General features: G+C 54.7%; 1 protein-coding gene across 1 annotated transcript; it reads right to left on the bottom strand.

Annotated features, from left to right (window-relative positions):
* Positions 1–1,414: 1,414 nt before the first annotated feature.
* On the bottom strand, positions 1,415–21,973 carry LOC144949874 (transmembrane protein 47-like). The gene is made up of 3 exons (XM_078879864.1): positions 21,161–21,973; positions 2,538–2,675; positions 1,415–1,624 (listed from the first exon to the last, which is right to left on the bottom strand). Exons 1-3 carry the CDS (start codon positions 21,369–21,371, stop codon positions 1,431–1,433), a joined length of 543 nt encoding a protein of 180 aa, XP_078735990.1. The 5' UTR covers positions 21,372–21,973; the 3' UTR covers positions 1,415–1,430.
* Positions 21,974–22,766: the final 793 nt, after the last annotated feature.

Here is a 22,766-nt window from a genome sequence, read left to right as displayed (position 1 = left end):
ACTGCTGCTGATGATGATTCTATTGCTGATGTTACTATTGCTACTACTGCTACTGCTGATGATGATTCTGCTGATGATGATTCTACGGCTGCCACTACTGCTGATGATGCTACTGCTGCTGATGATGATTCTATTGCTGCTTCTACTACTGCTGATATTGCTACCACTGCTACTGCTGATGATGATTCTATTGCTGATGTTACTATTGCTACTACTGCTACTGCTGATGATGCTACTGCTGATGATGATTCTACTGCTGCCACTACTGCTGATGATGCTACTGCTGCTGATGATGATTATATTGCTGCTTCTACTACTGCTAAGTAGTACTAATGCTGATGATCATATTGCTACTACTGCTACCACGTGTCAAACGGCACCGCGCACACAAACACCGCAGTATTTACCAGGGCGGCCAAACCGTAAACCGAACCACAAACTGCCCGCCCACCTCGATCCCAGACTACACCACCATCACCGCCACCACCATCACCGCCACCATCATCACCATCACCACCATCACCACCATCACCGCCATCACCGCCACCGCCATCACCGCCACCACCATCGCCACCATCACCACCATCACCACCATCACCACCACCATCACCGCCATCACCGCCACCGCCATCACCGCCACCACCATTGCCACCATCACCGCCATCACCACCACCATCACCACCACCATCACCACCTCCCCCGTGATTTACAGAGGTGACTGAGCTATGGACTACAAAGCTAGCGAGCAAGGGGGAGGGGAGGGGAGGGAGGGGGGGGGAGGAAGGGAGGGAGGGGAGGGATGGGAGAGAGGGGAGAGAGGGGAGGAGGGGGGGGAGGGGGAGTGGAGGGGAGGGAGGGGAGGGAGGGCAGGGAGAGGAGGGAGACAACGGGAGACTAACCGAGTCACCAATGGAGACCCCCAGCACTGTAGCGGTCCCCCCCTTGGTGAAACCCCCAGCACTGTAGCGGCCCCCCCCCCCTTGGTGAGACCCCCAGCACTGTAGCAGTCCCCCCCTTGGTGAGACCCCAGCACTGTAGGGGTCCCCCCCTTGGTGAGACCCCAGCACTGTAGAGGTCCCCCCCTTGGTGAGAGCCTAGCACTGTAGGGGTCCCCCCCTTGTTGAGACCCCCAGCACTGTAGCGGTCCCCCCCTTGGTGAGACCCCCAGCACTGTAGCAGTCCCCCCCCCTTGGTGAGACCCCAGCACTGTAGCGGTCCCCCCCTTGGTGAGAGCCCCAGCACTGTAGCGGTCCCCCCCTTGGTGAGAGCCCCAGCACTGTAGCGGTCCCCCCCTTGGTGAGACCCCGCCAAGACCTCCACAATCCCCTAGCGCTCTCGGGGTCCCTCCGGCGAACCATCGGGCTACCCCCCCCCCCGGCAGTGAACCCCCACCCCCCCCTAGACGCGACTACCCCAGTGCCCCTACCCCCTTAGCGCTGCATGGGCCCCTGCGAGTAGCGGTAGTCGTGGGGCTTGAGGAAGTAGAAGACCGCGGCTCCGACGAGGAAGATGGTGGAGCCCCAGGCGACGCCGTAGCCCCAGCTGAACTCGTGGTACGAGTGCAGCACCGAGTCCTCCACGAAGCGCACCGGGTAGAGGATGAGGGCCGTGATCTGGAGCAATACTACGGCGGCGGGGGGGGGGGGAGAGACACGGAGGGACACGGGGGAGAGACACGGTTAGACATGGAGAGAGACACGGGGAGAGACATGGGGGGAGAGACACGGTGAAACATGGAGCGAGACACGGGGGGGGAGACACTGGGGGAGAAACACGGTGAGACATGGAGAGAGACTCGGGGGAGAGACGCGGGAGAGACACGGGGATAGAGACACGGGGGGAGAGACACGCGGTGAAAGACACAGAGACACGGGGGGAGAGACACGGTGAGACATGGAGAGAGACATGGAGAGAGACACGGGGAGAGACACGGTGGGAGAGACACGGTGAGACATGGAGAGAGACACAGGGGGAGAGACACGGGGGGACACGGGGGGACACGGGGAGAGACAGGGTGAGACATGGAGAGAGGGACACGGGGAGAGAGACACGGGCAGAGAGACATGGTGAGCCATGGAGAGAGACACGGGGGGAGAGACACGGTGAGACATGAAGCGAGACACGGGAGGAGAGACACTGGGGGAGAGACACGGGGAGACATGGAGCGAGACACGGGGGGAGAGACACGGTGAGAGAGACACGGAGAGAGACACGGGGAGAGAGACACGGGGGGAGAAACACGGGGGGAGAGACACGGGGAGAGACACGCGGTAAGAGACACAGAGACACGGGGAGAGAGACACACAGGGAGAGAGACACACGGGGAGAGACACACGGGGAGAGAGACACGGGGTGAGAGACACGGTGAGTCACGGTGAGACACATGGAGAGAGACACGGTGAGAGGGAGAGAGAGAGACACGGGGAGACACAACCTGCTCAAGCTGCGTGACCAACGGCCTGCACTTGACCCCGCTTAGTTGGGAGAGAGGGTGGGGCCGTCTACCTGGGGCACCTTTGTCCGCGCCTCGAGCTCACCGGCCACGCAGAGGATGCCGGCGATGACCTTGAGGAACTTGTGGGAGGACTTGCAGACGGACCACAAGCCCAGCGCCACGGCCACCAGCGTCAGGATGAGGCCCAGAAACATGAGCACAATTGTGGCCACCTTCCAGTCTGCGAGAGAGACACGGGGAGGGAGGGAGGGACACGGGGAGAGAGACACGGTGAGAGAGACACGGGGAGGGAGACGCGGGGAGAGAGACACGGGGAGAGAAGGAGAGAGACACGGGGAGGGATACACGAGGAGAGAAACACAGAGAGAGAGACACGAGGAGGGATGGAGAGAGACGCGGGGAGAGAGACACGGGGAGAGAGGGAGAGAGACACGGGGAGAGAGACACGGGGAGGGAGGGAGAGAGACGCGGGGAGAGAGACACGGGGAGAGAGACACACGGGGGGGGGGGGGGGAGAGAAACATGGGGAGGGAGGGAGAGAGACACGGTGAGAGAGACACGGGGAGAGAGACATGGTGAGAGAGACACAGGGGGGGGGGAGAGAAACATGGGGAGGGAGGGAGAGAGACACGGTGAGAGAGACACGGGGAGAGAGGGAGAGAGACGCGGGGAGGGAGAGAGACATGGTGAGAGAGACACGGGGAGTGAGGGAGAGAGACACGGGGAGAGAGAGAGACGCGGGGAGAGAGACACGGGGAAGGAGGGAGAGAGACACGGGGAGAGAGAGAGACGCGGGGAGAGAGACACGGGGAAGGAGGGAGAGAGACGCGGTGAGAGAGACACGGGAAGAGAGACATGGTGAGGGAGGGAGAGAGACACGGGGAGAGAGACACGGTGAGAGAGAGACACGGGGAGGGAGACACGGTGAGAGAGACACGGGGAGGGAGGGAGAGAGACACGGGGAGAGAGACACGGTGAGAGAGACACGGGGAGGGAGACACGGTGAGAGACACGGGGAGGGAGGGAGAGAGACACGGGGAGAGAGACACGGTGAGAGAGACACGGGGAGGGAGACACGATGAGAGAGACACGGGGAGGGAGGGAGAGAGACACGGGGAGAGAGACACGGTGAGAGAGACACGGGGAGGGAGACACGGTGAGAGAGACACGGGGAGGGAGGGAGAGAGACACGGGGAGAGAGACACGGTGAGAGAGACACGGGGAGGGAGACACGGTGAGAGACACGGGGAGGGAGGGAGAGAGACACGGGGAGAGAGACACGGTGAGAGAGACACGGGGAGGGAGACACGGTGAGAGAGACACGGGGAGGGAGGGAGAGAGACACGGGGAGAGAGACACGGTGAGAGAGACATGGGGAGGGAGACACGGTGAGAGACACGGGGAGGGAGGGAGAGAGACACGGGGAGAGAGACACGGTGAGAGAGACACGGGGAGGGAGACACGGTGAGAGAGACACGGGGAGGGAGGGAGAGAGACACGGGGAGAGAGACACGGTGAGAGAGACACGGGGAGAGAAGGAAAGAGACACGGGTAGGGATACACGAGGAGAGAAACACAGAAAGAGAGACACGAGGAGGGATGGAGAGAGACGCGGGGAGAGAGACACGGGGAGAGAGGGAGAGAGACACGGGGAGAGAGACACGGTGAGAGAGGGAGAGAGACACGGGGAGAGAGACACGGGGAGAGAGACATGGTGAGAGAGACACGGGGGGGGGGGGGGGAGAGAAACATGGGGAGGGAGGGAGAGAGACACGGTGAGAGAGACACGGGGAGAGAGGGAGAGAGACGCGGTGAGAGAGACACGGGGAGAGAGACATGGTGAGAGAGACACGGGGGGGGGGGGGGAGAGAAACATGGGGAGGGAGGGAGAGAGACACGGGGAGGGAGAGAGACGCGGGGAGAGAGGGAGTGGGACACGGGGAGGGAGACACGGGGAGGGAGGGAGAGAGACACGGGGAGAGAGAGACACGGTGAGAGAGACACGGTGAGGGAGGGAGGGAGACACGGGGAGAGGGAGAGAGACACGGGGAGAGAGGGAGGGAGACACGGGGAGAGACACGGGGAGGGTGACATGGGGAGAGACACGGGGAGGGAGGGAGACACGGGGAGAGACACGGTGAGGGAGGGAGACACGGGGAGAGAGACACGGGGAGAGAGACACGGGGAGGGAGGGAGACACGGGGAGAGAGACATGGTGAGAGAGACACGGGGGGGGGGGGGGGAGAGAAACATGGGGAGGGAGGGAGAGAGACACGGGGAGGGAGAGAGACGCGGGGAGAGAGGGAGTGGGACACGGGGAGGGAGACACGGGGAGGGAGGGAGAAAGACACGGGGAGAGAGAGACACGGTGAGAGAGACACGGTGAGGGAGGGAGGGAGACACGGGGAGAGGGAGAGAGACACGGGGAGAGAGGGAGGGAGACACGGGGAGAGACACGGGGAGGGTGACATGGGGAGAGACACGGGGAGGGAGGGAGACACGGGGAGAGACACGGTGAGGGAGGGAGACACGGGGAGAGAGACACGGGGAGAGAGACACGGGGAGGGAGGGAGACACGGGGAGAGAGACACGGGGAGGGAGACACGGGGAGGGAGAGAGACACGGGGAGGGAGACACGGGGGGGGGGAGAGAGACAAGGGGAGGGAGGGAGAGAGACATGGGGAGAGAGACACGGGGGGGGGGGGAGAGACACGGGGGGGGGGAGAGAGACACGGGGAGGGAGACACGGGGAGGGAGACACGGGGAGGGAGGGAGAGAGACACGGTGAGAGAGACACGGGGGGAGGGAGAGAGACACGGGGAGGGAGGGAGGGAGACACGGGGAGAGATACACGGGGAGAGAGACACGGGGGGGGGGGGGGGAGAGACACGGGGGGGGTGGGGGAGAGACACGGGGAGAGAGACACGGGGGGGGGGGGGAGAGACACGGGGGGGGGTGGGGGAGAGACACGGGGAGAGAGACACGGGGGGGGGAGAGACATGGGGGGGGGGGAGAGACACGGGGGGGGGGGGGGGAGAGACACGACGTTGAGCACCAGGAACATGATCGTGGCAACTTTGCAGTCTATGGGGTGAGGAGAGAGAGACCAGACACAAAGACAAAGATCCTCCGTGTAGCCTTAACAGACTGTAGGGGCAAGTGCTGTTAGCGAGCACCTATGAAGGCTACCGGCACTGTGGCACACGAGGGGGTGGGTGGCAGCACCACGCCCGGCCGCCTTTGTCTCCCCAGTGACGATGTTTACTACACCAGGTACTCGTTTGAGGCCGAGTCGACCTAGGGGAGGCCCAGGACCGGTTCAGATAATCGTCACTGGTGTTGGCCGTGAGCGGGAATCGAACTCGGGTAGCCGGATTCGTAGCGCAGCGTAGCGCTAACCACTACACCCACCGCTCCCCACACACACAGACACACACACAAACACACGCAGACACACAGACACACAGACACACACACACAGACACACACACACAGACACACACACAGACACACACACACAGACACACACACAGACACACACACAGACACACACACAGACACACACACACACACAGACACACACACAGACACAGACACACACAGACACACACACAAACACAGACACACACAGACACACACACACAAACACACACACACAGACACACACACACACACAGACACACACACACAGACACACACACACAGACACACACACACAGACACACACACACACAGACACACACAGACACAGACACACACAGACACACACACAGACACTCCCTCCCACGTTCGCCCCGAGCACTAAAACTCAATTCAACCACCAACCCCTTTGTGGAATGTGAGATGCTATTCATAGTCTGTGTGGTGAGTCTGTGTGGTGAGTCTGTGGGTGTCTGTGTGATGAGTCTGTGTGTGTCTGTGTGGTGAGTCTGTGTGGTGAGTCTGTGTGATGAGTCTGTGTGGTGAGTCTGTGTGATGAGTCTGTGTGATGAGTCTGTGTGATGAGTCTGTGTGGTGAGTCTGTGTGGTGAGTCTGTGTGGTGAGTCTGTGTGGTGAGTCTGTGGGTGTCTGTGTGATGAGTCTGTGTGGTGAGTCTGTGTGGTGAGTCTGTGTGGTGAGTCTGTGTGGTGAGTCTGTGTGGTGAGTCTGTGTGGTGAGTCTGTGGGTGTCTGTGTGATGAGTCTGTGTGGTGAGTCTGTGTGGTGAGTCTGTGTGGTGAGTCTGTGTGATGAGTCTGTGTGGTGAGTCTGTGTGGTGAGTCTGTGTGGTGAGTCTGTGTGGTGAGTCTGTGTGGTGAGTCTGTGTGGTGAGTCTGTGGGTGTCTGTGTGATGAGTCTGTGTGGTGAGTCTGTGTGGTGAGTCTGTGTGGTGAGTCTGTGTGGTGAGTCTGTGTGGTGAGTCTGTGTGATGAGTCTGTGTGGTGAGTCTGTGTGGTGAGGCTGTGTGGTGAGTCTGTGTGATGAGTCTGTGTGGTGAGTCTGTGTGATGAGTCTGTGTGGTGAGTCTGTGGGTCTCTGTGTGGTGAGTCTGTGTGGTGAGTCTGTGTGGTGAGTCTGTGTGGTGAGTCTGTGTGGTGAGTCTGTGTGGTGAGTCTGTGGGTCTCTGTGTGATGAGTCTGTGGGTCTCTGTGTGATGAGTCTGTGGGTCTCTGTGTGGTGAGTCTGTGTGGTGAGTCTGTGGGTCTCTGTGTGGTGAGTCTGTGGGTCTCTGTTTGGTGAGTCTGTGGGTCTCTGTGTGGTGAGTCTGTGGGTCTCTGTGTGATGAGTCTGTGGGTCTCTGTGTGGTGAGTCTGTGGGTCTCTGTGTGATGAGTCTGTGGGTCTCTGTGTGATGAGTCTGTGTGGTGAGTCTGTGGGTCTCTGTGTGGTGAGTCTGTGGGTCTCTGTGTGGTGAGTCTGTGTGGTGAGTCTGTGGGTCTCTGTGTGGTGAGTCTGTGGGTCTCTGTGTGGTGAGTCTGTGGGTCTCTGTGTGATGAGTCTGTGTGGTGAGTCTGTGGGTCTCTGTGTGGTGAGTCTGTGTGGTGAGTCTGTGGGTCTCTGTGTGATGAGTCTGTGTGGTGAGTCTGTGGGTCTCTGTGTGATGAGTCTGTGTGATGAGTCTGAGTCTGTGTGATGAGTCTGTGGGTCTCTGTGTGATGAGTCTGTGTGGTGAGTCTGTGGGTCTCTGTGTGATGAGTCTGTGTGGTGAGTCTGTGGGTCTCTGCGTAGTGAGTCTGTGTGATGAGTCTGTGTGGTGAGTCTGTGTGGTGAGTCTGTGTGGTGAGTCTGTGTGGTGAGTCTGTGGGTCTCTGTGTGATGAGTCTGTGTGATGAGTCTGTGTGGTGAGTCTGTGTGGTGAGTCTGTGGGTCTCTGTGTGATGAGTCTGTGTGATGAGTCTGTGTGGTGAGTCTGTGTGATGAGTCTGTGGGTCTCTGTGTGATGAGTCTGTGTGATGAGTCTGTGTGGTGAGTCTGTGTGGTGAGTCTGTGGGTCTCTGTGTGATGAGTCTGTGGGTCTCTGTGTGATGAGTCTGTGTGATGAGTCTGTGTGATGAGTCTGTGTGGTGAGTCTGTGTGGTGAGTCTGTGGGTGTCTGTGTGATGAGTCTGTGGGTCTCTGTGTGGTGAGTCTGTGGGTCTCTGTGTGGTGAGTCTGTGGGTCTCTGTGTGGTGAGTCTGTGGGTCTCTGTGTGGTGAGTCTCTGTGTCTGTGTGGTGAGTCTGTGGGTCTCTGTGTGGTGAGTCTGTGGGTCTCTGTGTGGTGAGTCTGTGGGTCTCTGTGTGGTGAGTCTGTGGGTCTCTGTGTGGTGAGTCTGTGGGTCTCTGTGTGGTGAGTCTGTGGGTCTCTGTGTGGTGAGTCTCTGTGTCTGTGTGGTGAGTCTGTGGGTCTCTGTGTGGTGAGTCTGTGGGTCTCTGTGTGGTGAGTCTGTGGGTCTCTGTGTGGTGAGTCTGTGTGTCTCTGTGTGGTGAGTCTGTGGGTCTCTGTGTGGTGAGTCTGTGGGTCTCTGTGTGGTGAGTCTCTGTGTCTGTGTGGTGAGTCTGTGGGTCTCTGTGTGGTGAGTCTGTGGGTCTCTGTGTGGTGAGTCTGTGGGTCTCTGTGTGGTGAGTCTGTGGGTCTCTGTGTGGTGAGTCTGTGGGTCTCTGTGTGGTGAGTCTGTGGGTCTCTGTGTGGTGAGTCTGTGGGTCTCTGTGTGGTGAGTCTGTGGGTCTCTGTGTGGTGAGTCTGTGGGTCTCTGCGTGGTGAGTCTGTGGGTCTCTGTGTGGTGAGTCTGTGGGTCTCTGTGTGGTGAGTCTCTGTGTCTGTGTGGTGAGTCTGTGGGTCTCTGTGTGGTGAGTCTGTGGGTCTCTGATGAACCCCTAGACCTGTAAATAAATAAATAAAGAGTTATAGTTCTAATACTTTAATTGCCCCTGCTACAAAGTGAAGTCACTGCCAGCTGGTGAATGACGTCATTAGTGAGGATGATGAGTTTGGTTGTGAAAGTGGTGGTGGGTGGATGGGTGATGATGATGACGATGGTGTTGATTGTCACTGTGTTGGTGGATGGATGGGTGATGATGATGATGATGTTGATTGTCAAAGTGATGGTGTATGGATGGGTGATGATGATGATGACAGGTGGAGCTAAACGAGCACGGCTCAGTCACGTCTGGGTCACGTCACCCACATTTCCCAGCCACCGCCCAAATCAGCTTCTGTTCGGCCGGACAGAGACGGTGAGGGAGGGGAGACGGAGCTGATAATGTGGTGGAAGGACGCTACAGGACAAGTGCCAGGCTAGGTGCACCTTAAGTACTGCCTGGGCGGTTTGAGCATCTACCGGTCATCTCAGTCAGTCAACCCGTGGCACCTGCGGGGTCTGTCCCGTGACCTCCTCCTCCTACTGCACCTAGCCTGGCACAGCAGTCAACCCATGGCACCTGCTGGGTCTCCCCGTGACCTCCTCCTCCTGCACCTAGCCTGGCACAGCAGTCAACCCATGGCACCTGCTGGGTCTGTCCCGTGACCACCTCATGCACCTAGCCTGGCACAGCAGTCAACCCATGGCACCTGCTGGGTCTGTCCCGTGACCTCCTCTTCCTCCTGCACCTAGCCTGGCACAGCAGTCAACCCATGGCACCTGCTGGATCTGCCCCGTGACCTTCTCCTGCACCTAGCCTGGCACGGCAGTGATGGTAGTGATGGCGAAAACGGCGGTGATGATGATGGTCGTGATGTTGATGATGATGGTGGTGATGGCGATGTTCGTGATGATGATGTTGATGATGATGTTGATGATGGGCGTGATGTTGATGTTGATGATGATGGTGGTGGTAGTGATGTTGATGATGGTGGTAGTGATGTTGATGTTGATGATGGTGGTGATGGTAGTGATGTTGATGATGGTAGTGGTGGTAGTGATGTTGATGATGATGTTGATGATGGGCGTGATGTTGATGTTGATGATGATGGTGGTGGTGGTAGTGATGTTGATGATGGTGGTAGTGATGTTGATGTTGATGATGGTGGTGATGGTAGTGATGTTGATGATGGTGGTAGTAGTGGTAGTGATGTTGATGATGATGTTGATGATGGGCGTGATGTTGATGTTGATGATGATGGTGGTGGTGGTGGTAGTGATGTTGATGATGGTGGTAGTGATGTTGATGTTGATGATGGTGGTGGTGGTAGTGATGTTGATGATGGTGGTAGTGGTGGTAGTGATGTTGATGATGATGATGTTGATGATGGGCGTGATGTTGATGGTGGTGGTGGTGGAGGTGATGTTGATGATGGTGGTGGTGGTAGTGATGTTGATGTTGATGATGGTGGTGGTGGTAGTGATGTTGATGATGGTGGTAGTGATGTTGATGTTGATGATGGTGGTGGTGGTAGTGATGTTGATGATGGTGGTAGTGGTGGTAGTGATGTTGATGATGATGATGATGTTGATGATGGGAGTGATGTTGATGTTGATGGTGGTGGTGGTGGTAGTGATGTTGATGATGGTAGTGGTGGTAGTGATGTTGATGTTGATGATGTTGATGATGGGAGTGATGTTGATGTTGATGATGATGGTGGTGGTGGAGGTGATGTTGATGATGGTGGTGGTGGTAGTGATGTTGATGTTGATGATGGTGGTGGTGGTAGTGATGTTGATGATGATGATGTTGATGATGGGAGTGATGTTGATGTTGATGGTGGTGGTGGTGGTGGTGGAGGTGATGTTGATGATGGTGGTGGTGGTAGTGATGTTGATGTTGATGATGGTGGTGGTGGTGGTAGTGATGTTGATGATGGTGGTAGTGGTGGTAGTGATGTTGATGATGTTGATGATGGGAGTGATGTTGATGTTGATGATGATGGTGGTGGTGGTGGAGGTGATGTTGATGATGGTGGTGGTGGTAGTGATGTTGATGTTGATGATGGTGGTGGTGGTAGTGATGTTGATGATGGTGGTAGTGGTAGTGATGTTGATGATGGTGGTAGTGATGTTGATGATGATGATGTTGATGATGGGAGTGATGTTGATGTTGATGGTGGTGGTGGTGGTGGTGGTGGAGGTGATGTTGATGATGGTGGTGGTGGTAGTGATGTTGATGTTGATGGTGGTGGTGGTGGTAGTGATGTTGATGATGGTGGTAGTGATGTTGATGATGATGATGTTGATGATGGGAGTGATGTTGATGTTGATGGTGGTGGTGGTGGTAGTGATGTTGATGATGGTGGTAGTGATGTTGATGATGATGTTGATGATGGGAGTGATGTTGATGTTGATCGTGATGGTGGTGGTAGTGATGTTGATGTTGATGATGGTGGTGGTGGTGGTGGTAGTGATGTTGATGATGGTGGTAGTGGTGGTAGTGATGTTGATGATGTTGATGATGGGAGTGATGTTGATGTTGATGGTGGTGGTGATGTTGATGTTGATGATGGTGGTGATGTTGATGATGGTGGTGATGTTGATGATGGTGGTGATGTTGATGATGATGATGGTGGCGATGATGTTGATGTTGATGGTAGTGGTAGTAGTGATGTTGATGGTGGTGGTGGTAGTGGTAGTGATGTTGATGATGGTGGTAGTGATGTTGATGATTGTGGTGGTGGTAGTGATGTTGATGATGGTGGTGGTAGTGATGTTGATGTTGATGATGGTGGTGGTGGTGGTAGTGATGTTGATGATGGTGGTGGTGGTGGTAGTGATGTTGATGGTGGTGGTGGTAGTGATGTTGATGATGGTGGTAGTGATGTTGATGATGGTGGTAGTGGTGGTAGTGATGTTGATGATGTTGATGATGGGAGTGATGTTGATGTTGATGGTGGTGGTGGTGGTGGTAGTGATGTTGATGATGGTGGTGATGTTGATGATGATGATGGTGGCGATGATGTTGATGTTGATGGTAGTGGTAGTAGTGATGTTGATGGTGGTGGTGGTAGTGATGTTGATGATGGTGATAGTGATGTTGATGATTGTGGTGGTGGTAGTGATGTTGATGATGGTGGTAGTGATGTTGATGATGATGATGATGTTGATGATGGGAGTGATGTTGATGTTGATGGTGGTGGTGGTAGTGATGTTGATGATGGTGGTAGTGATGTTGATGATGATGATGTTGATGATGGGAGTGATGTTGATGTTGATGGTGGTGGTGGTGGTAGTGATGTTGATGATGGTGGTAGTGATGTTGATGATGTTGATGATGGGAGTGATGTTGATGTTGATGATGATGGTGGTGGTGGTGGTAGTGATGTTGATGATGGTGGTAGTGATGTTGATGATGATGATGTTGATGATGGGAGTGATGTTGATGTTGATGATGATGGTGGTGGTGGTGGTGGTAGTGATGTTGATGATGGTGGTAGTGATGTTGATGTTGATGATGGTGGTGGTGGTAGTGATGTTGATGATGGTGGTAGTGATGTTGATGATGATGATGTTGATGATGGGAGTGATGTTGATGTTGATGGTGGTGGTGGTGGTGGAGGTGATGTTGATGATGGTGGTGATGGGAGTGATGTTGATGTTGATCGTGATGGTGGTGGTAGTGATGTTGATGATGGTGGTAGTGGTAGTGATGTTGATGATGGTGGTGGTGGTAGTGATGTTGATGATGGTGGTAGTGATGTTGATGTTGATGATGGTGGTGGTGGTAGTGATGTTGATGATGTTGATGATGGGAGTGATGTTGATGTTGATGATGATGGTGGTGGTGGTGGTAGTGATGTTGATGATGGTGGTGGTGATGTTGATGATGATGATGATGTTGATGGTGGTAGTGATGTTGATGTTGATGATGGTGGTGGTGGTAGTGATGTTGATGATGGTGGTAGTGATGTTGATGTTGATGATGTTGATGATGGGAGTGATGTTGATGTTGATGGTGGTGGTGGTGGTAGTGATGTTGATGATGGTGGTAGTGATGTTGATGATGATGATGTTGATGATGGGAGTGATGTTGATGTTGATGGTGGTGGTGGTAGTGATGTTGATGATGGTGGTAGTGGTGGTAGTGATGTTGATGATGTTGATGATGGGAGTGATGTTGATGTTGATGATGATGGTGGTGGTAGTGATGTTGATGATGTTGATGATGGGAGTGATGTTGATGTTGATGATGATGGTGGTGGTGGTGGTAGTGATGTTGATGATGGTGGTGGTGATGTTGATGATGATGATGATGTTGATGGTGGTAGTGATGTTGATGTTGATGATGGTGGTGGTGGTAGTGATGTTGATGATGGTGGTAGTGATGTTGATGTTGATGATGTTGATGATGGGAGTGATGTTGATGTTGATGGTGGTGGTGGTGGTAGTGATGTTGATGATGGTGGTAGTGATGTTGATGATGATGATGTTGATGATGGGAGTGATGTTGATGTTGATGGTGGTGGTGGTAGTGATGTTGATGATGGTGGTAGTGGTGGTAGTGATGTTGATGATGTTGATGATGGGAGTGATGTTGATGATGATGGTGGTGGTAGTGATGTTGATGATGATGATGATGTTGATGATGGGAGTGATGTTGATGATGGTGGTGGTGGTGGTAGTGATGTTGATGATGGTGGTAGTGATGTTGATGATGGTGTTGATGATGATGATGTTGGCGATGATGATGTCACCAGTGTGGGAGTAAAAGTGGCAACGCGTCCCAACCTGACCCCCCAATTAAAGTCTCAGACCAATTAGAGAGGGTGGGGATGGGGGGGATTAAGCACTCGGGAGGGCACACAGAGACTCATAGACATCCAGAGACATCCATAGACATCCACAGAGACCCCACAGAGATCCATAGACTCATAGAGACCCATAGAGACTCATAGAGACCCATAGAGATCAATAGACACCCATAGAGACCCAACAGAGACTCATAGAGACCCCATAGAGACTCATAGAGACCCATAGAGACCCAACAGAGACGCATAGAGATCCATAGAGACTCATAGAGACCCATAGAGATCAATAGACACCCATAGAGACCCAACAGAGACTCATAGAGACCCCATAGAGACTCATAGAGACCCATAGAGACCCAACAGAGACGCATAGAGATCCATAGAGACTCATAGAGACCCATAGAGATCAATAGACACCCATAGAGACCCAACAGAGACTCATAGATACCCCATAGAGACTCATAGAGACCCATAGAGACCCAACAGAGACTCATAGAGATCCATAGAGACTCATAGAGACCCATAGAGATCAATAGACACCCATAGAGACCCAACAGAGACTCATAGAGACCCCATAGAGACTCATAGAGACCCATAGAGACCCAACAGAGACTCATAGAGATCCATAGAGACTCATAGAGACCCATAGAGATCAATAGACACCCATAGAGACCCAACAGAGACTCATAGATACCCCATAGAGACTCATAGAGACCCATAGAGACCCAACAGAGACTCATAGAGACCCATAGAGACTCATAGAGACCCATAGAGATCAATAGACACCCATAGAGACCCAACAGAGACTCATAGAGACCCCATAGAGACCCATAGAGACCCAACAGAGACTCATAGAGATCCATAGAGACTCATAGAGACCCATAGAGATCAATAGACACCCATAGAGACCCAACAGAGACTCATAGAGACCCCATAGAGACTCATAGAGACCCATAGAGACCCAACAGAGACCCATAGACACCCATAGAGACTCATAGAGACCCATAAAGACCCACAGAGACTCATAGAGACCCCACAGAGAATCATAGAGATCCATAGAGACCCATAGAGACTCATAGACATCCATAGAGACCCACAGAGACTCATAGAGACCCATAAAGACCCACAGAGACTCATAGAGACCCCACAGAGAATCATAGAGATCCATAGAGACCCATAGAGACCCATAGAGACTCATAGAGACGCATAGAGACCCCACAGAGAATCATAGAGATCCATAGATACCCCACAGAGACTCATAGACATCCATAGAGACCCATAGAGACTCATAGACACCCATAGAGACCCAACAGAGACCCATAGACACCCATAGAGACTCATAGATACCCATAAAGACCCACAGAGACTCATAGAGACCCCACAGAGAATCATAGAGATCCATAGAGACCCATAGAGACCCATAGAGACCCATAGAGACTCATAGACATCCATAGAGACCCACAGAGACGCATAGAGACCCCACAGAGAATCATAGAGATCCATAGATACCCCACAGAGACTCATAGACATCCATAGAGACCCATAGAGACTCATAGACACCCATAGAGACTCAACAGAGACTCGTAGAGACCCATAGAGACTCATAGACACCCATAGAGACTCAACAGAGACTCGTAGAGACCCATAGAGGCCCAGAAAGTTACATCAACATCAACAACACGACACACTCGCACCACATGAAGCGCAGAGCATTTGAAAGATAAAACGTCGCGTTCTAAAGATATGATAAAGAACCCCCGTATAGCCTCAACAGACTGTAGGGGCAAGTGCTGTTAGCGAGCACCTATTAAGGCCGGAACGGCACACGAGGGGGTGGGTGGCCAGCACCACAATATGAACACCTACACACCAGAGGTGTGGACTCGAGTCATGTGACTTGGACTCGAGTCAGACTCGAGTCATGAATTTGATGACTTGCGACTCGACTTGGACTTGCATAACAATGACTTTGTCCCACCTATGAGATGTGGACTCGAGTCATGTGACTTGGACTCGAGTCAGACTCGAGTCATGAATTTGATGACTTGCGACTCTCGACTTGGACTTGCATAACAATGACTTTGTCCCACCTCTGAGATGTGGACTCGAGTCATGTGACTTGGACTCGAGTCAGACTCGAGTCATGAATTTGATGACTTGCGACTCGACTTGGACTTGCATAACAATGACTTTGTCCCACCTATGAGATGTGGACTCGAGTCATGTGACTTGGACTCGAGTCAGACTCGAGTCATGAATTTGATGACTTGCGACTCTCGACTTGGACTTGCATAACAATGACTTTGTCCCACCTCTGAGATGTGGACTCGAGTCATGTGACTTGGACTCGAGTCAGACTCGAGTCATGAATTTGATGACTTGCGACTCTCGACTTGGACTTGCATAACAATGACTTTGTCCCACCTCTGAGATGTGGACTCGAGTCATGTGACTTGGACTCGAGTCAGACTCGAGTCATGAATTTGATGACTTGCGACTCGACTTGGACTTGCATAACAATGACTTTGTCCCACCTATGAGATGTGGACTCGAGTCATGTGACTTGGACTCGAGTCAGACTCGAGTCATGAATTTGATGACTTGCGACTCTCGACTTGGACTTGCATAACAATGACTTTGTCCCACCTATGCTACACACACGCACGCACGCACAGGTAAAAACTTCCTGGGTAGGGCCACAGATGAAGTATCAACATTGTTGCTCAACACCTGGGAAATCAGCAATCAGGAATCGGCACTGAGAACTCATCGGCAGCGAGAGGAATCTGAAGATCTGTGAAGCTCTTTGTGAACGGAGAGTCCCGGTATGGGCTACGTGGTGTCCGAACGTAACGCCAACAACAACATCAACAACAACATCAACAACAACACTAAATATCGATGTAAAGCTTTCGTGACTGCAGGGATTCATCTTCTTGGTTCTTTCGGTAAAGTCGTCACGTAGAAGGGAGATGATGAAATAATAAAAATTAAACATAATTAAATAATTCTCACGACGTTTCGGCCACAGCGCAAGCAGCCGTCCTCAGGTGAAGAACAGGTCTGTCGGAAAGACAGCGTCTGAATGCTGTCTTTCTGCTGTCTTTCCGACAGACCTGTTCATCATTCAGACGCTGTCTTTCCGACAGACCTGTTCATCATTCAGACGCTGTCTTTCCGACAGACCTGTTCATCATTCAGACGCTGTCTTTCCGACAGACCTGTTCATCATTCAGACGCTGTCTTTCCGACACGATTTGAGGATACTACAACAGACGGAGTGAGTTCAATAAAATCGTGTAAAATAATAGAAACGAATACAACTACATCTTGACACGCAGGAATTCCTATTATTTGGCTCATTCGGTAAAAGCCAACGGAGATTGGTTATTTGAACAACGATGTGATTTGAACCAACTAGAGCTCACACAACTATGAGCTTTGTGGCCACGTTGAGCCCCTAACCCTGGTCACAACCCCCAGAACATCACAAACAACCACCACCACCAACTCCACCACCACCACCAACAACAACTCCACCACCACCAACTCCCCCACCAACTCCACCACCAACAACTCCACCACCACCACCAACTCCACCACCAACTCCACCACCACCACCAACAACTCCACCACCACCAACTCCACCACCACCAACAACTCCACCACCACCAACTCCACCACCACCACCAACTCCACCACCACCACCAACACCTCCACCACCACCACCAACTCCCCCACCACCAACAACTCCACCACCACCACCAACTCCCCCACCACCAACAACTCCACCACCACCAACTCCACCACCACCAACTCCACCACCACCACCAACAACTCCACCACCACCAACTCCACCACCAACACCAACTCCACCACCACCAACTCCACCACCACCAACTCCACCACCACCAACTCCACCACCACACCAACACCTCCACCACCACCACCAACTCCCCCACCACCAACAACTCCACCACCACCAACTCCACCACCACCACCAACACCTCCACCACCAACTCCCCCACCACCAACAACTCCACCACCACCACCAACTCCCCCACCACCAACAACTCCACCACCACCACCAACACCTCCACCACCAACAACTCCACCACCACCACCAACTCCCCCACCACCAACAACTCCACCACCACCAACACCTCCACCACCACCACCAACTCCCCCACCACCACCAACTCCACCACCACCAACTCCACCACCACCACCAACACCTCCACCACCACCACCAACTCCCCCACCACCAACAACTCCACCACCACCAACTCCACCACCACCACCAACACCTCCACCACCACCACCAACTCCCCCACCACCAACAACTCCACCACCACCACCAACTCCCCCACCACCAACAACTCCACCACCACCAACTCCACCACCACCAACTCCACCACCACCACCAACAACTCCACCACCACCAACTCCACCACCAACACCAACTCCACCACCACCAACTCCACCACCACCAACTCCACCACCACCAACACCTCCACCACCAACTCCCCCACCACCAACAACTCCACCACCACCAACTCCACCACCACCACCAACTCCACCACCACCACCAACACCTCCACCACCACCACCAACTCCCCCACCACCAACAACTCCACCACCACCACCAACTCCCCCACCACCAACAACTCCACCACCACCACCAACACCTCCACCACCACCACCACCAACTCCCCCACCACCACCACCAACTCCCCCACCACCAACAACTCCACCACCACCACCAACACCTCCACCACCACCACCAACTCCCCCACCACCACCAACTCCACCACCACCAACTCCACCACCACCACCAACACCTCCACCACCACCACCAACTCCCCCACCACCAACAACTCCACCACCACCAACTCCACCACCACCACCAACTCCACCACCACCACCTCCACCACCACCACCAACTCCCCCACCACCAACAACTCCACCACCACCACCAACTCCCCCACCACCACCAACTCCACCACCACCAACTCCACCACCACCACCAACTCCACCACCACCAACACCTCCACCACCACCACCAACTCCACCACCAACACCAACTCCACCACCACCAACTCCACCACCACCACCAACACCTCCACCACCACCACCAACTCCACCACCAACACGTGTCTCTCCCCGTGTCTCTCCCGTGTCTCTCCCCGTGTCTCTCCCGTGTCTCTCCCCGTGCCTCTCCCCGTGTCTCTCTCTCCGTGTCTCTCTCCCCGTGTCTCTCCCCGTGCCTCTCCCCGTGTCTCTCCCCGTGTCTCTCCCCGTGTCTCTCCACGTGTCTCTCTCCCCGTGTCTCTCCCCCCGTGTCTCTCTCTCCGTGTCTCTCTCCCCGTGTCTCTCCCCGTGTCTCTCCCCGTGTCTCTCCCGTGTCTCTCCCCGTGTCTCTCCCCGTGTCTCTCCCCGTGTCTCTCCCGTGTCTCTCCCCGTGTCTCTCCCGTGTCTCTCCCCGTGTCTCTCCCGTGTCTCTCCCCGTGTCTCTCTCGTGTCTCTCCCCGTGTCTCTCACCGTGTCTCTCCCGTGTCTCTCCCCGTGTCTCTCTCGTGTCTCTCCCCGTGTCTCTCCCCGTGTCTCTCCCCGTGTCTCTGTGTCTCTCCCCGTGTCCCCGTGTCTCCGTCTCCCCGTGTCTCTCTCCCCGTGTCTCTCCCCGTGTCTCTCCCCGTGTCTCTCCCCGTGTCTCTGTGTCTCTCCCCGTGTCCCCGTGTCTCCGTCTCCCCGTGTCTCTCTCCCCGTGTCTCTCCCCGTGTCTCTCCCCGTGTCTCTCCCCATGTCTCTGTGTCTCTCCCCGTGTCCCCGTGTCTCCGTGTCTCTCCACGTGTCTCTCCCCGTGTCTCTCCCCGTGTCTCTCCACATCTCTCCACGTGTCTCTGTGTCCCTGTGTCTCTTCACGTGTCTCTCCCCGTGTCTCTGTGTCTCTCCCCGTGTCTCTGTGTCTCTCTCTGTGTCTCTGTCTCCACGTGTCTCTGTGTCTCTGTGTCTCCACGTGTCCCCACGTGTCTCTCACCGGAGCTCTTTGCGTCCACACAGTCCCACTGTCCCCCCGTCTTGCCGCTCTTCAGCTTGCACATCTCCCTCTGTGTGTCTCACCCCGTGTCTCTGTGTCTCTCCCCGTGTCTCTGTGTCTCCACGTGTCTCCGTGTGTCTCACCGTGTCTCTCCACGTGTCTCTCCACGTGTCTCTCCACGTGTCTCTCAATGTCTCTCTCCCCGTGTCTCTGTGTCCCCGTGTCTCCCCCCCACCTGTCTCTCCCCGTGTCTCTCTCCCCGTGTCTCTGTCTCACCCCGTGTCTCTGTGTCTCTCACCATGTCTCTGTGTCTCTCACCGTGTCTCTCCCCGTGTCTCTCCCCGTGTCTCTCTCCACATGTCTCTCTGTCCCCCCATGTGTCTCTCCCCGTCTCTCCCCTTGTCTCTCCACGTGTCCCCGTGTCTCTCTCCCCGTGTCTCGGTCTCTCCCCGTGTCTCTCACCGGAGCTCCTTGCGTCCACACAGTCCCACTGTCCCCCCGTCTTGCCGCTCTTCAGCTTGCACATCTCCCTCTGTGTCTCTCTCCCCGTCTCCCCGTGTCTCTCTCCACGTGTCTCTGTGTCTCTGTGTCCCCGTGTCTCTCTCCGTGTGTCTCTCACCGGAGCTCCTTGCGTCCACACAGTCCCACTGTCCCCCCGTCTTGCCGCTCTTCAGCTTACACATCTCCCTCTGTGTGTCTCACCCCGTGTCTCTGTGTCTCTCACCATGTCTCTGTGTCTCTCACCGTGTCTCTCCCCGTGTCTCTGTGTCTCTCACCATGTCTCTGTGTCTCTCCCCGTGTCTCCCCGTGTCTCTGTGTCCCTGTGTCCCTGTGTCTCTCCACGTGTCTCTCCACGTGTCTCTCCACGTGCACCCGTGTCTCTCTCCCCGTGTCCCCGTGTCTCTCTCCCCGTGTCTCTCTCCCCGTGTCTCTGTGTCTCTCACCATGTCTCTGTGTCTCTCCACGTGTCTCTCCACGTGTCTCTCCACGTGCACCCGTGTCTCTCTCCCCGTGTCCCCGTGTCTCTCTCCCCGTGTCTCTCTCCCCGTGTCTCTGTGTCTCTGTGTCTCCACGTGTCCCCACGTGTCTCTCACCGGAGCTCCTTGCGTCCACACAGTCCCACTGTCCCCCCGTCTTGCCGCTCTTCAGCTTGCACATCTCCCTCTGTGTGTCTCACCCCGTGTCTCTGTGTCTCTCCCCGTGTCTCTGTGTCTCTGTGTCCCCGTGTCTCTCTCCGCGTGTCTCTCACCGGAGCTCCTTGCGTCCACACAGTCCCACTGTCCCCCCGTCTTGCCGCTCTTCAGCTTGCACATCTCCCTCTGTGTCTCTCTCCCCATCTCCCCGTGTCTCTCTCCCCGTGTCCCCGTGTCTCTGTGTCTCCACGTGTCTCCACGTGTCTCTCACCGGAGCTCCTTGCGTCCACACAGTCCCACTGTCCCCCCGTCTTGCCGCTCTTCAGCTTACACATCTCCCTCTGTGTGTCTCACCCCGTGTCTCTGTGTCTCTGTGTCTCCACGTGTCTCCGCGTGTCTCTCACCGGAGCTCCTTGCGTCCACACAGTCCCACTGTCCCCCCGTCTTGCCGCTCTTCATCTTGCACATCTCCCAGAGCGAGAGGCTGAAGTTTTCCGCCGTGACCCACGCCGAGTTGGACAGCGACAGGACGCAGAGGATGGCTGCCACCACTGAGCACGAGAGTCCGATCAGGGGGAAGGGCCTCACCACGGTCACGATGCCTTTACCTGCCATGCTGGTGGAGGTGGGGTGGTGGTGGTGTGTGTCTGTGTGTGTGTCTGTGTGTGTGTGTCTGTGTGTCAGCCTGTGTGTCTGTGTGTGTCTGTGTCTGTCAGCCTGTGTGTCTGTGTGTGTCTGTGTCTGTCTGTCAGCGTGTGTGTCTGTCTGTCAGCCTGTGTGTGTGTGTCTGTGTGTCTGTGTGTGTGTGTCAGCCTGTGTGTCTGTGTGTGTGTCTGTCAATCTCTCTGTGTGTCTGTGTGTGTGTGTGTGTCAGCCTGTGTGTCTGTCAGCCTGTGTGTGTCTCCTGTGTGTGTGTCTGTGTGTCTCTGTGTGTCTGTCAGCCTGTGTGTGTCTGTCTGTCTATCTGTGGTGTCTGTGTGTGTATCTCTCCTGTGTGTGTCTGTCTGTGTTTGTGTCTCTCTGTCCGTGTCTCTCTGTGTGTGTCTCTCTGTGTGTGTCTCTGTGTGTGTCTCTCTGTCCGTGTCTCTCTGTCCGTGTCTCTCTGTCCGTGTCTCTCTGTCCGTGTCTCTCTGTCCGTGTCTCTCTGTCCGTGTGTGATCTAGGCTTCAGTGGCTTTTTATAGCAGCTACGTGGTGGCGGTGGTGGTGATGGGAGTGGCTGGGTTAGGCGGAGTGGGTAGGGGGTTAGAGGGTATAAGGGGGTTGGAGTGTATTGCCTGTGTGTGTTTCTGTGTGTGTGTCTGTGACTGTGCGTGTGTCTGTGTGTGTGTGTGACTGTGTGTGGGTATGTGTCTGTCTGTGTGTGACTGTGTGTGTCTGTGTGTCTGTGTGTGGGTGTGGGTGTGACTGTGTGTGTGTCTGTGTGTGTGTGTGACTGTGTGTGGGTATGTGTCTGTCTGTGTGTGACTGTGTGTGACTGTGTGTCTGTGTGTGTGTGTGGTGTGACTGTGTGTGTGTGTCTGTGTGTGGGTGCGTGTGTCTGTGCGTGTGTCTGTGCGTGTGTCTGTGCGTGTGTCTGTGTGTGTGTGTCTGTGTGTGTCTGTGTGTGTGTCTGTCTGTGTGTCTGTGTGTGTGTGTCTGTCTGTGTGTGTGTCTGTCTGTGTGTGTGTCTGTGTGTGTCTGTGTGTGTCTGTGTGTGTGTCTGTGTGCGTCTGTCTGTGTGTGTCTGTCTGTGGTGCTTACTAAACAGCACTTGCCCCTACAGTCTGTTGAAGGCTACACGGGAGATATTTGTCTTTGTCTGTGTGTTGAACTTCTTTCTCACCGTAGGTAGCCAACCGCGCTAATCGGAGGTGCCGGTGGTGATGACAACAACTTCACAACAACAACTTCACAACAACAACAAACTACACAACAACAACAACTTCACAACAACAACAACTTCACAACAACAACAACTTCACAACAACAACAACTTCACAACAACAACAACAAACTACACAACCACAAC

This window comes from Lampetra fluviatilis, chromosome 55, assembly GCF_964198595.1.
Source record: "Lampetra fluviatilis chromosome 55, kcLamFluv1.1, whole genome shotgun sequence".
Taxonomy (NCBI): Eukaryota; Metazoa; Chordata; class Hyperoartia; order Petromyzontiformes; family Petromyzontidae; genus Lampetra; species Lampetra fluviatilis.
Note: the sequence above shows the minus strand (reverse complement) of the source record. Positions and strands in the feature narration are given on the sequence as shown.

What these genes read in the sequence shown, in the direction of transcription:
- LOC144949874 (XM_078879864.1), bottom strand. Translation starts at nt 21,371, where the DNA reads ATGGCAGGTAAAGGCATCGTGACCGTGGTGAGGCCCTTCCCCCTGATC. An exon ending in TGTGGACGCAAGGAGCTCCG is followed by an intron (nt 2,676 to 21,160) that starts GTGAGAGACACG and finishes TCTCTCTCGCAG; the next exon opens with ACTGGAAGGTGGCCACAATT. An exon ending in CGGCATCCTCTGCGTGGCCG is followed by an intron (nt 1,625 to 2,537) that starts GTGAGCTCGAGG and finishes CCGCCGCCGTAG; the next exon opens with TATTGCTCCAGATCACGGCC.